The 13,456-nt window shown below is 43.8% G+C and overlaps 2 protein-coding genes across 2 annotated transcripts; one reads left to right on the top strand and one right to left on the bottom strand.

Annotated features, from left to right (window-relative positions):
• Window positions 1-45: 45 nt before the first annotated feature.
• Window positions 46-4,301, top strand: ATP5MK (ATP synthase membrane subunit k). The gene is made up of 4 exons (XM_058028793.1): window positions 46-123; window positions 1,009-1,106; window positions 1,198-1,327; window positions 2,164-4,301. Exons 2-3 carry the CDS (start codon window positions 1,020-1,022, stop codon window positions 1,297-1,299), a joined length of 189 nt encoding a protein of 62 aa, XP_057884776.1. The 5' UTR covers window positions 46-123; window positions 1,009-1,019; the 3' UTR covers window positions 1,300-1,327; window positions 2,164-4,301.
• On the bottom strand, window positions 3,630-13,255 carry TAF5 (TATA-box binding protein associated factor 5). The gene is made up of 11 exons (XM_058028792.1): window positions 12,751-13,255; window positions 11,364-11,604; window positions 10,376-10,691; window positions 9,560-9,723; window positions 8,965-9,100; window positions 8,340-8,460; window positions 8,033-8,162; window positions 6,886-7,050; window positions 5,800-5,977; window positions 5,484-5,661; window positions 3,630-5,212 (listed from the first exon to the last, which is right to left on the bottom strand). Exons 1-11 carry the CDS (start codon window positions 13,253-13,255, stop codon window positions 4,995-4,997), a joined length of 2,352 nt encoding a protein of 783 aa, XP_057884775.1. The 3' UTR covers window positions 3,630-4,994.
• Window positions 13,256-13,456: the final 201 nt, after the last annotated feature.

Here is a 13,456-nt window from a genome sequence, read left to right as displayed (position 1 = left end):
GCCCCGGGGCCCGCAGCCAATCGGCGCTCCCGGGGGCTGCGCGCGCCGCCCGCGGCCGCCATCTTGTGGGAGGGCAGAGGCGAAGGGCAGAGTGCGGTCGGGACGGCGGTGGCGGTGGCCCAGGTACGGAGGGGCGGCTCGGGCGCGGTGGGGTTGCATCCTGGTCCTGCCGGGGGGGATGGTGCCTCTCCTCAGCGTCGGGGCACCCGTGACCTCCAGCCGCGGCGTGGCTTCCTCCGAGTCCCGGGCGCTGCCGCGTGCGTTCCCCGGCCCGACGCGAGCGCGGGGTCGCGGCTGTAGCCGGGCAAGGGCACCGGGCTCCCCCGCAAAACGGGACTCGTGCTTCCATGGGTTGCCTTCCCGTCCTCGGAAGGGCCCCTCGGCTCTTGCCCAGGGTTTTGCATCGGTCAGGCACGACAAAAGATGACCTTGGCTTCTCAAGTCTTTGCCAACAGTTTGTGGCACGTTTGGAGGGGCTGTTTCGTTAGGCTTTTTACCTATGGCACAGTCGGCTAACACTTACCTGGTTGTACACCCGCGATACCGCTGTGGATTGGCTTGGATAAGAGTGGATGGCACACAGGAGCTGTGTTAGTGACCGCAGCGCAGTCCGTGTGTGCTGCAGGGGCTCCGGGGCTGCAGCATCTGCCGGGCTGGGGATCTGTGTCGGGTGTGGGGTGCCCCTGGGGGGAGGCAGAAGATAAGCAGCAAATGTTTGTCCTAAACATGACATCCTCTTCTATCTCTAAACATTAAAAAACGACTCTGCGTTTATTGCGCAGTGAACCCTTTATTTGCTTGTCTGCACCTATCACCAGTTTTGTACCTCAGGAAAGAATGCTCTGGATGTGCCTACTCCTTATGTGTATCCACTACTTGTCAAACATCCTGAAAGTAGATTTGGGAGCAGACAATGGAATTATGAAGCTCAGTGTGATTAGTTTGATTTTTCTATTGATCCTGTCCAAGTGACGTTAAATTAATTCCCTGTCCTGTCCTGTTTGTTAGGACAAGCAGCCATGGCTGGCCATGACTCGGGATCTCAACACCAGTTCACTGGATTTCAGAAGTACTTCAATTCCCATACCATGATAGGCAGGAGGAATGTATGTATTAAGTACATTGTTTTGTAGTCTTGTATAATGTTTTTTTCTGGGTCTTAGACTGAAACTAAATTTAACTTTTCTGTTTTTCCAGTATGTAATAGCAACGTACACAAGTGTTGCACTCCTTATCTTGTATTTCAAGTTTAGGCCTAAGAAGCAAGCTCCTGCTGTGACAGATAAGTGTGACAGCTAGTGACAATGGCTGATGTTCCAAGTGACAAGTAAGTGGCTGATGTTCCTCCAAAATGCTTCAGTGCCAGGTCAGGAAGCAGTGACAGAGGACTAGTTGCCAATAATGCAGTGTAATGGGAGACAGAAACAGAGGCACATGAACTTCCTATTTATTATTTTAAACCTCAAATAATCTATAGCATTGAGTTATTTGGGGGCATTCTGAATGAAGTGGGTTATTAAAGGTGCAGAAAGTATGGGATACAGTGTTCTTTTCTTCTGACATGGTAAATGGGACTAGGGGTGGGATGCAGGGAAGGAGGAACAGAAGGATGGTGCAGCAATACACATCAAGCTTTGCCTATGAATACTAAGTCCCTCTGGGCTGCCCTTTTGCTGTAAAATAGGGATAACTTTCTTTGTAGGTTATGGAAATAATGAAGTAGTACTTAAGGACTTATTTCTTTACTGTATTAAAATTCAAAGTACAGATTAATGCAGTCTGTTAAGACCTTCATTTGAACAGAGTACAGGAACACCATATGATGGAACTGTGCATGTTGCACACATGATTATTCAAGGCCTGTGCAGAAATGACTGGATTGTATAGCAACAACCAAGTGTTACAAAATTTTGGGGCCACTTTCAAATAAAGAATTTTCACCAAAATAGCACTTTGGGAAAACCTATGGGCTGTCCTCATAGCCTGAAGATAGGGGTATAAAACAATAGTAAAAGGTTGTGTGTTAAGGGGACATCAGCCACTTCTTCCTGGGTGTGCTGAAATCTGGCTGCTTGTAGCTAAAATAGTTTGGGCTTGGGGCAGGGGGATGCTCAGTTAACATCGTGCAAAAATTGCTATGTTTGACCTTTCTTCTCTTGGCAGGTTCCTGGCATGTCTGAACCCCCAGTCTGTGTCAGTGTAATGCAGGCTGATGACCTGTTGTGGCTAATAAAATATCAATAATTACTTGTTTTATTGGAAATATGAAATGGTCCAAAAAAGCCAGAGTGTGGTACTTCTCATTTTTCCTCCTTTGTCAAAAATAGTTGCTTGTAGCAGAGATGGAGCATCTGATTGTGTCATTGTTGTCTTAACTCTGCTGCTGTTGTAACACATCCTGAGGAGTTCTGAGCACCAGGCAGGACCTCAGGGCCATTACAGTGCACAGGGCCTGGAGCTGATCCAAGCATCTCCACACATCTGTGTCACAGCTTGCATGGTTTGCAGCCATCTGGTTGCTCCCACTTTTTGCATTCCAAGCTAGTAGCTTACATGGAAACTGTGACATCTTCTGCCTCAGTTGTCTGTATTTTGCACAGAACCTCTTTGGTTTTGATGGAAAACCTCTGAAATAGGCTGACCCAGTTATGGTATTTAAACTTTTTCTGTTACTGGTTTCTCTTGCAGAGGGAAGAAAGAAAATAGCTTAGTCTAGTAATGTTAAGCTCCTGTAACTCTCCACATTCATAAAGAGTGACCCAAATAGTCCAGTGATTCCTTTCCCTGTCTCTTGTGAAAGGAGATGCTCTACCACAGGTACAGCCTCCTCCCTGCCCAACACTCAGATGTGTCTGGTGCATTCTCCACAGTGTCTTTCTATAGCTCAGTTAACACTTGATACCTTCCTTAGATGTCACAGTCGTGCTGATGTGGGAATGTGCCAGCAGCAGGGGTTGAACGATGCTAAAGCTTGCAAATAGTTTACTTCCCAAACTGAGGGCAGCAGGAGGTAGGAATGATTGCTGGAAAAATGGAAACATTAATTACAGGGTCTTGATGCTCTCCCTACTTCATTTTTTCTTAAAGCCATTTTTCTACATGCTGTGTCTGCTGAACAAATCTGGTCATCTTTTCCTCCTGAGTGTTTGCAGAGATGGCTTCAGCTGTATTTAATTCCCCCCCCTAAAGAATGGTGGCTGTTAAGAGTGTAATGATGGCAGGAGCTAGAATCTGTAGTCTTCCTTTAGAACAAGATTTATTTGGAATGGCTACTCATCAACTTAAACATTTCTGATTACTTTGTTTCTCTTAGCAAAGTTGTCACAGTTACAAACTGCTCTTGCTTCCATTCCAGCCATGAAGGGAAGTAAATATCTTCTTGTAATATATAGACACAAACTAAATGGTTTTAGTATTTATTATTATATCAAAAGTATAAAACTGTACAAAATACAAAGGCAGAATGTGGCAGTGTTTTCTTCAGGCTGTCAAAAATTGTACTTAAATCTAACTGGACACATTGAGAGCTAGGAAATTTTGTTGAGGTATCATTACACACACAAAAAAAATCAAAATAATTACGTTTTACCCTTTTTTCTTTGAAGAAAATGTCTAGGAGAGCTTCCTAGTGAATTTTCCACACTTTATTTTCATGTATAATGCCTGTAGGAGCAAACAAGAGATGAAAGAGGAGGTAGTTCTCCATTTAGTTTACGTTAGAAATGACAGGTCTTGTTTTCATTTTCACTAGAGAGCCAGTAGATTGTTCAAGTGTCCAAGTCCTTACTGTGAAGTAATGAGGAACACAAAACCGATTTCTCTGCACAAATCTTGAAAGAGATTAACAACCAAAACCAACCCAAACCCAAGCCACGTTGGACCTGGCCTTTGGTGATGGAGGTTTTGGTTCAAAGACACAGACATTCTTCCCAATGTTCTGCATGTTTTACTCTTCTTTAAAAATAAAACACAACTTTATTAGTTAGTCCAGGAGGACTCACTGGGTACAATCTTTTTGTGGATAGGAATTGTCACTCAGCAGACAAGCTGGCCTTTCAAGAGCGAACTGACCACACATTTATCCTTTCCTGCTGCTATAATGTTTCAATTTCTTGGCCAATTTTACTGGGTTTTTTTATATTAAACCTTATGCAGAAAGGATACAGGTTATTAATGTTCTTTTACAGCTAACACAAAGTAAAGGGTTTAAGTCCACTTTTTTTAATAGTGACTATTTCAGTTGTGCGTCAGTTCCCCTTTTTTATTTTCTCATACAATAATGTATGAAAGTAAATAAAGTTCACATTGCGCTTCTGGTTGCTTGTCACACTGACAGCACTGGCTACCTTTGAAAACAGTAACAAGATCTGTGTTTCTGACACCTCAGAAGAGCACACCAGTTTGAAATCTCTTCAGGACTCAGTACTTGGCTGCATACAGGCAGTGCACGGAGCTTGGCAGTTCCCCACAAGCATCGGGCTGCCGGGCCCGCTCCGTCAATGCCCTGCTTGCTGCTGTGATCTCACCACGCCTGCTGCCCAGCCCAGGCTGTAGTGAATCAAACTACATTCTTTTCTGAAAATGGACAGTTTTGCTTGTGTTTGAGACTGATGAAACATTTGCTATACATAAATTAAGTGCTTTAAAAAAATCTGAGAACACACGTAAAGGCTGTTAACTTTTCACAAGTTTCAGCAGAGCTCAGTACCACCTCTGGGAAGAGATGGCTCATTTCATATGTACATATCTATGTTACTAAAAGCACCACGAACAGTTCCTTCTTTTACAGCCACAATGTCTTGTCAATCTCCAGCATTTTCAAACTGCAGATAAATATGAAACAGCAGAACTGAGAAATGCTGCTTGCGTAAATTACAGTTTCATACTCCTTGCAATGGACTCGTGGGATCCTTCTGTTCAAGACATTCCCTCTGGTCTCACATCCTGAGGTCACTACTGCAATGACTTGGCACAGTCAGTCTCAGCTTCCTGATCTACTGTGAGCTGTAGGCTCCTGCAGCCAGCAGCAGGTTCCTGCGTGTGAAATGGAGATGAACAACTGGGGTTGATTTAGTCATGTATGTGCCCAGTAGCAAGTCCTGTGAGTTTTCAGGCAAGTTTATGTGTCCAGTGGCTGTAGTAAAGTCATCAGTTTCTAAATCTTCAAATGCCTTCACAGCATCCCACAGACGAACTGTGTTATCCATTGAACCTAAAAAAAAAAAAACAAAAAAAAACCAGTTTAAAGTCTTTTGTTATAAAATAAAATATAAAAAATGGTTCTGGGCAGCAAGTTAACAGAAATTGAAGCTCAGCAAAAGACTATAGCAAGCCTCATACAGCATACTGAATGCACAGATAAAAGTTACTAGTCCTTGTTGCTTTTGCTAAGCAAGTGATGCTACTTTGTCCTTCTCAATTCTATAATTCCTCTTCAGAATTATGGAATACAATGGACACTTCACTGTTCTGGTGAACTTTACCTGATGCTAAAATCTCCCCATCCCTACTGAATCTGAGCGCATAGATGGTGTCTGTGTGCCCTTTCAATTCGCCAACCATCAAGCCATGTCCAATATCCCACAGCAGAACTCTTCCATCTGTTGCTCCAGTAGCCAGGAATCGTCCATTAGGAGAAAATGCCAATGAATGAATTGGTCCCTGAAACAGACATGGGGAGGCAGCAAAACAAGTTAATTAAGACTACTCACATTCAGTCAGTCAAGCTGTGTTCAGAACTGTTTAGAATCTCAGCATAGAAATAAAATCACTTTCACACTGTCAGTGATCTGCCTTTACCTTATGTCCAGTGAATATTCTTACACAATTTCCATTCAAAACATCCCAGAGCCTTATAGTCCTGTCTGCTGAGCCTGTAGCAATATAGTTGGAGTTTGGATGAAATCGGGTACACGTCACATCTGCCAGATGGCCAGCAAAGATCCGTAATGGCTGGTAGTGATCTGTTGCCCACAGACTGAAAAGAAAAGCTGCATTAATAAAAGAGCCCTAAAGAAGTTCAGTCTCTGTATCTGGTGGAGCAACTCTAGAGGAAGCCACAAAAATGCTCAGAGGGCTGAAGAACCTCTGCAATTAGGAAAGGACAACAGTTTAGCCTGGAGAAGAGTTGGCTCTGGGGAGACCTTGTGGCCTTACAGTACTTAAAGGGGGATTAGAAGAAAGATGGGGACAGACTTTTTATCAGGGCCTATTGCAACAGGACAAGGGATAATGATTTTAAACTAAAGGAAGGTAGATTTAATGTAGATATTAGGAAGACATTTTTTACAATGAGGGTAGTGAAACACACAGGTTGCCCAGAGAGGTGGGAGATGCCCCATCCCTGGATACATTCAAGGTCAGGTTGGATGGGGCTCTAAGCAGCCTGATCTAGCTTAAGATGTCCCTGCTCGTTGGACTAGATGGCCTTTAAAGGTCCCTTCCAACCCAAACTGTTCCATGATTCAATGATTGGTTGCACAATGAGGAAAAAAAGTTAATTGTGGAGTGATTTCTTATGGGTCAGTTTACTGAATTAGCAGGGTGTTTTTGGGAAAATACACTTTTTAGAATGGAGAAATAAAGAATATTCTGTCAAGCTGTTCAACAATTAGAGGAGAATACTTCTAATCAGAGGGTCACTTAGGAGGACACCATCTCTTTAGTCATCAGGTATTACTAATGTATGTTAAAAAAAATAGAAAAACCATGAGATAATATGGGTTGAAAAAATAGTAAAACTGCATTAACATTTGCTCAGTATTTTAACTGACATAAAATTTATTTTGAGTAATAGAGTAGACAAGAGTATATCAGCTAATGAATTTCAGGGTTGATCCACCAAAAACTGACCCAGATAAGTAAAAACCACATGCAGTTTCTTACCGAGCCACCCTGTCGTGTCCCCCAGACACAAAGTAATAACCATAAGGAGAGAACTGTGTATCCCAAACTGGATAATTGTGTCCTTTATATCCCACCAAACACGTGAATGTTTGGAGACTCCACAATCTCACAGTGCCATCCTCAGAGCAGGACAAGAGATAGTTCCTGTCACAGGAGAAAGTACAGCATATAACATATCAAACTCACACAGGGGCTGTATAAATATTGCATAAACACTGGAAAATGTCCATGATAGAAGTGTCCCCTCATCAGCACCAGTTTGGCATGTCACCCATAAATCAGCATTTTAGTGCAGTAAGCAGCAATAACCAATTCAGGCAGAACCCTAGGCCCTTATGCAAAAAAAGAGATGATTTTACATTCATGATTAATTCTGATGGCACTTAATATTGGGGGGGGGGGGCAGTGGAACCAACAAACACACCACAGAGGAGGTCTTTACTCAGGAATCCCAGTTACAGGGAAAAAATTACTAGTAAACTGCTACGCTATATTATTTTTTAAAAGATCTTCTATTACAACTCTGAACGAAATTTCATGATTCCCTGAAAGAGAATTCATATCATTCTCCCTGAAAGAGAATTCATATGTTTCTGTGGTGGCTGCTTTCTGACTAAGCACAAGCAAAACCAAAACCTGAGATATTTAAACCTCTTTTCCACTGTCCAGACTCCCATTGTTACACAAAGCTTTATAATTTCTTATTTTAAAGATACTGTTCCATACATTCTGAAAATAAAGTCTCAATAGAATATGGGAAACTTGAAGTACAATGATGTGCTACTGAGACTAAGTTTTGCAACACTCCAAGTTATATCAATGCTGCAGTACTTTTTCTATGTATCACTCAGTTAAAACCCAGCTTAAACTACAGTTTGCAAAACTGTAGTTTTGTCATTTAAGTCCTAAATTTCCAAAATGGTGCTGTATTCTCAGCTATAATTGATTTCAGTAATAGCTGACAAAGCTCAACACTCTGAACTTTACGAGCATTTACAGTTTCTTACAAGCTACATGAGCAAGAATTGCTTTAACCTGGAAAAAGCTGCATTAAGAATATGTTCTCATTCAGGAGCATGCAATTAAAACTGAAGACAAGCAAACTAGTTAGCTTGTAAACTTTTACCTATCGGGACTGAAGCTGGTGCCATACACAGGTCCACTGTGACCATATAAAATCTTCAACTCACTTGCTGTTTTCTCATCCATGATCCTCTCCAAGACATCATCTGATTCTTTGTCAATGAGACTGAGGTCTGCAAGATTTCAAAGTTCATGTATCAGAATAACTGTCAGAAGTTCAAAGATAAATGTCATCGTGACATCATCTCAGTTAAGTATCAAGATTTAGAAATGTGTGCACAGTATCCAGAACACAAATGTCACAAGTTAAGTATGCTCCTATTAGGTATTAGTATTATTGTCTTAATTACCTGCAGCTGTTTTCACACTACGTAGCTTTTTTGGAGTCACAGACCACACTCTGACAGTAGAGTCAGCAAAGCCTCCTACAATCATGCTGGAGTCATCTGTAATATCCACTGCAGTCAGACCCTATTCACAAAATATGCATTTATACTGTTTGAATCTCTCATTATACATTGCAAATATTACAAAATCCTAAAAACTATCAAAAACGTAATTTGACTAATTTACAAAAATAGAGAGAATTACTGTAGGATGAACATAAACACACACAAATTCTTGCCCCATTAAAAATAAAGATTTATGTATGAAGTGCAGTCAGAACTGACAAAGAGTATTGCTTTCCAGTACTCCAGTGTAAAACATCTACTGTGTTCTGCAGGAAACACTTAGGACAGAAAAAGAAAAAGAAAGAATTATAGCAAAATCCAAGCAAAACCAAGGAGCATGGAAATTTTATAGTTTAAGGAGTCTTTGGAGAGAATTTTGAACATTTTGGAACATAAACTTGGCAACGTTTAATCCAAATACTCCAGTTACCCTTGCCAACACAGTTATGTCTTTTTTCTTTAGCAAGAGTGATGCTCATAATTTTGATCCCCTTAGCCCCATTACTCAAACTCTTTTACCAACCTGGTAAGCATTAAGGAATGTGTAGAAGCAGATGGAGGGCAGGCACTCTGGCCCAAGACGCACTCGCCTGGCTGCTTCCTTCATATTCATGACTTTATCCAGCTTGTCAGAGTCCTTCAGTTCTGGCAGAGGAATTCTACACAAGGAACACACATTTTTACAAAGTAAAAACACCTTCCTCACTGTTAATCCAAACACAGTGAAACCTTTGCATGCAACCTCATACCTCAGTATTCAAATAAGAAACAAGAATTAGAAAATCTGAAAGACTATGTAGAAGACTGATGAGAAAAAGAGCCAGTAGCTTTCAGAATTTCAAACAGGTACTGGAACAAGATAAACAATTGAGTATTACCTGAAAAGATTAGTGAGTAACCAAGTAAAAGTTCATCAAGGGAAATCTAGATTGACTTGATAGGCAACGATAGAGGGTTATAAGCCAAGGGTTCCATGACCTCCCTTAGAAGTCTTATGGCTAAAGCTGTGTACAGCCAAAATAGCCAAAAATTATAAAAATGCCATGTGAACAGATATGCAGATTTGGCTTAACAAGACTGGATTTTAAAAACTTCTCTACACATTATTTCCTCGGTACCTGTTTTGGGGAGGAGCATTAGGGTCCTGTTTTTTACTTTTTGACCCTACATTATCTTTTTTAGGTTTTTTCTTCTTTGGCTTTCCTTCCTCATTTTCTCCTTCTTCATCTTCATCATCCAAAGGCACATCAAACTCTGGTTCTTTCAATAAGCCGAAGAAAACCTACCAGCCAATAAAAAAAACCACACAAGACAAAAAAAGTAATTGCTGTTCTTACTGAAAACCAGATTTTTTAATGGTAACTTTTCAATGTAGTAGTCCAAGCAATAGACTTGGACCCTTTAAAGCTGCCCCGTTTAACATTACAGCATATATTACTGCTTGGCCCATAATGAAAGTAGTACATGTTCTTCTGGTTTACCCAGCCAATTGATCTGGACAACTGCAAGTTCTCTCACCATCTCTTAGTCCTTCCTTAAAGTGCAATCCCCACATACCTCATTTATTTGTATAGTACTGTGGTACTAGACACAAAGCTCTTCTAGTAACAACTGGTAGCAAGTCAAAATTGCTATCTGTTGTACAAAAGAGGAAGCCAAATTGTCCATTTTAAAACTCCAAAGTAATTAATGAGTTACTTTAAGTTTAGTTCAGTGGGCTGAACACAACGTTGTATCCCAAAAAGATTCAGCAGTTTCGTCTACCTGACAGCAATACATCTTGATCTCTCTCTACTCCTGTCAACACCTGTTTGTACAGTTCTCTTCCTTTGTTCTGTTCGCACTGTCTTTGAAGATCTCCAGTTACGATTGTCAATCTATACTAAGAAAAAGCAGGGAGATTTGTAAAAAGTGCAACAATCTTTGTCTCCTACCTTTGCTTTATTAGCCTCTCGTTTTGCCTCCCCGGCCAAGCTTCCAACCATAGCATCTATCTGTTGTTTACTGCGAGGCATTCCATCAAAGATATCAATGTACAGATGCTCCTGAACAATGTTCCAGATCTGATTGTTCTGCTTTTCCTGCAGATGCCTCTTCAGGAGCTGGTAAGAGTCGCGGGAAATGCGCAGCACAAACTTGCTTGTTCTGAAGTCCAGCATGGTCTCGTTACCTTTCATGTGCTCTTTTTTGGTTAAGCTCGACAACACACGCAGGTCGTCCTGGTAATAGCACTCCTGATCCCCATGAAATCTATTGAAACAATTTAAGATTTGGTAAAAGGTTTAATCACTCAACTTGTTATAAAATAGTTATGGCAAGGGACATTTTAACTATTTACAGAACCATTTGAAGGGAAACAAAGTTATACTTTTGGCTTGAAGTATTTCACAATTCATCTGAATCCACGAAACAAATTAAATTCTATTTTCTTCTCAAGTGATAAACAAGTGAAACATAGTAAGAGTACAGAAAGTTATAGATTAACCAGAAATTAATTTCTTTAAGCTCATTTGAAGAATTTCACTGTACATCCTATGATATCAGCAAATACTTATAGCATTCATTATTGTGGCATCTCAGTGTAATCTTCCAATGATAAAAACTGACCCCCACAATCTTTCCCTAAAGATGCAGAATCTCTTCATTGATACTTTTGCAGCAAGGAGCCCATCAGCACACCATTAACATGGTTCAAACTCTGTCAATGCACAGTTCACTAGTTTGCACATCTTTCTAACAGGAGATTGGAAAAGAATTTAAGAACAGTTACTACAACCCATGGCACTGTTACTTGAGATTTCAATTCTCTTCAACTTTAGAGAAGAATAATATATATGCATGTATACGTATATAAATAGCTCACAGATTTAGCTGAAGTAGCAAACACAAAATAACACAAATGTACAAATGAAAATGAATTACCTTTCAAAAAAAGACTTTGCCTCACTCTCATGTTGATTGTAGACCAACTCCAAGTACATGTGCACGAAGAGAGGATAAAAGAGCTGAGACAGCTCAGCCCGATGGCAGTCCAGGGAGCACTCGATGAAGTGTTTCAGGCCGCTGTAGTACTCCTCGTACAGCGTCGGGTCCCCCTGCTGGTTGTAGGCCGAGAGCACCGCGCTCACGTCCGGCTGGTCCTCCACGACCACCGCGCCTCCGACTGCAAAAGCACCAGCCAACAACAACAGCTGCTCAGACAGTCTGCAAGAGCCAGCAAACAAACAGCGGCCACAGCCCCATGGTCAGGTAAGCAAAACACGTCCTGTGCCCATTCAGCACCAAGGCTAAACAATGCAGCGGAGAAGAGCACATCGGTCCAGCAGCCAATTCTCTCCAGCAGTTTTTTGGACTTTCCTGCCAACTGTTGCCCATTTAGTACCTACTTCAGCCAGGATTCTAAGTGTAAAGGAAAAAGCCACTAACATCCCGAGAATGAGTTATTTTACTGCTAGGGCTAGAAACTCTTAATCAAAGAGCAGAATGCAAGACATACCCACTATAATTATTTTGCTTCCAGTAGACAAGCAAGTTAAGTAGACTCAGTGAACAATTCAGCAAGACTACCACACAACCATCACAGAGCAGGGACACTGAGCACTCTGACAGTTCTGTTCTACACAGCAGTTTTTACACACTTCCATTGTTTGGTCTTTTATATAAAAACAACCATATCTACTGATGTCAGGAACAAGCTGACTTTATGCTGTACACTCACCGGAACTCAGACTAACAGTTCCTAAAATTCCATTATTCAGTAAAGCTGCCTCACAAAACACCTTGATTAAAAACACTTAGAATTTAATTATCCAAAGGAAATCTCAAGTACTCAAACTCGATAAGAAATGCAAAAAGCCTCGCCTACAAATATCCCACAGCTCCTTCACCAAAACATCAGCAGCCTGTACACCAGACCTCTGTTCTCATCCCTGCGGCCAGACCCGGGACGATCCCCGCTAACTTAAATGGAACCTTCCTGCTCCCGCTACTCCATCGGTTGTGATGGGACACAAATACAAACGGGAGCACTTCTCGCTTCGCAGTGCTCCCTGCAAATGCGAGAGACGCCCTGTCCGTGCTCCCTTGCTCCAGGAGAGACGGATTTCTCCACGGATTGTATAGAGAAATGAGACATCCAGGGACTTCGCGGAACGCCGGGGTAGACGCTCGGTGGCACCGAGAACCTGACACCGACCCTTGTGTCCCAGCATAATGGAGAGCCCCGAGGCTACGAGCAGCACCCGGGCTCCCCACTTGCCGGGGTTCCCGCCCAGAGAATGGACTGACCCCGCAGCCCCGCGGGCCTCACCTTTCCCCGGCGGCACGGCGGCAACTGCAGCCACGCCGGGGCTGGAAGTCGCGACAGTGGCGACGTTGCCTCCTATGGCGACGGCGGCAGCGCCGGTGCCGCGGCCGAGCAGCGCCTCGCCGGCGTCCGCGTCGCTGCCGGAGCCCCCCAGGAGCCCGGCGTTGGAGGGGCTGAGGGCGGCGGCACCCAGGTCGTCACCGAGCAGGCGGGCTTCGCGGCGCAGGATCTCCTCGGACTCGCGGAGGTTGCTGCGCCGCAGGAACTGCAGTACGGCCACCAGCGTCTGCCGGTCCAACGCCGCCGGGGAGGCGGCCGGGCCCGGCGCCGCGGGCTTCGGGGGTGCCGCATCCCCACCGGCTCCCGCCGCCTCTCCCTCCGCCGCGGCGGCCGGGGCGGCGGCGGGAGCGGCGGCGGGAGGCACCGCGGGAGGCGGCGGCGGCGTCCCCGCCTCGGGGTCCGGCTGCACCACCGCCACCTCTGCCGGCTCCTCATGCAGCGCCGCCATCTTGCGCCGCCTTCCATTCGCCGGCGGCGCACGGCTGCCGTCAGGCGCGGCCGCCCTTGCGACAGTGAGGGCAAAGGAAGGGCAGCGCTGCCGCTGCCTCCACAGGCGCGCGCGGCTTCGCTTTGCGACGCTGGCGGAAGCGCTTTGTGGCAGCGGGGCCGCGGAGAGGGGCGGCGGCGCCGGGGCCGGTGTGAGGGGACG

This window comes from Melospiza georgiana, chromosome 8, assembly GCF_028018845.1.
Source record: "Melospiza georgiana isolate bMelGeo1 chromosome 8, bMelGeo1.pri, whole genome shotgun sequence".
Classification (NCBI taxonomy): Eukaryota; Metazoa; Chordata; class Aves; order Passeriformes; family Passerellidae; genus Melospiza; species Melospiza georgiana.
Note: the sequence above shows the minus strand (reverse complement) of the source record. Positions and strands in the feature narration are given on the sequence as shown.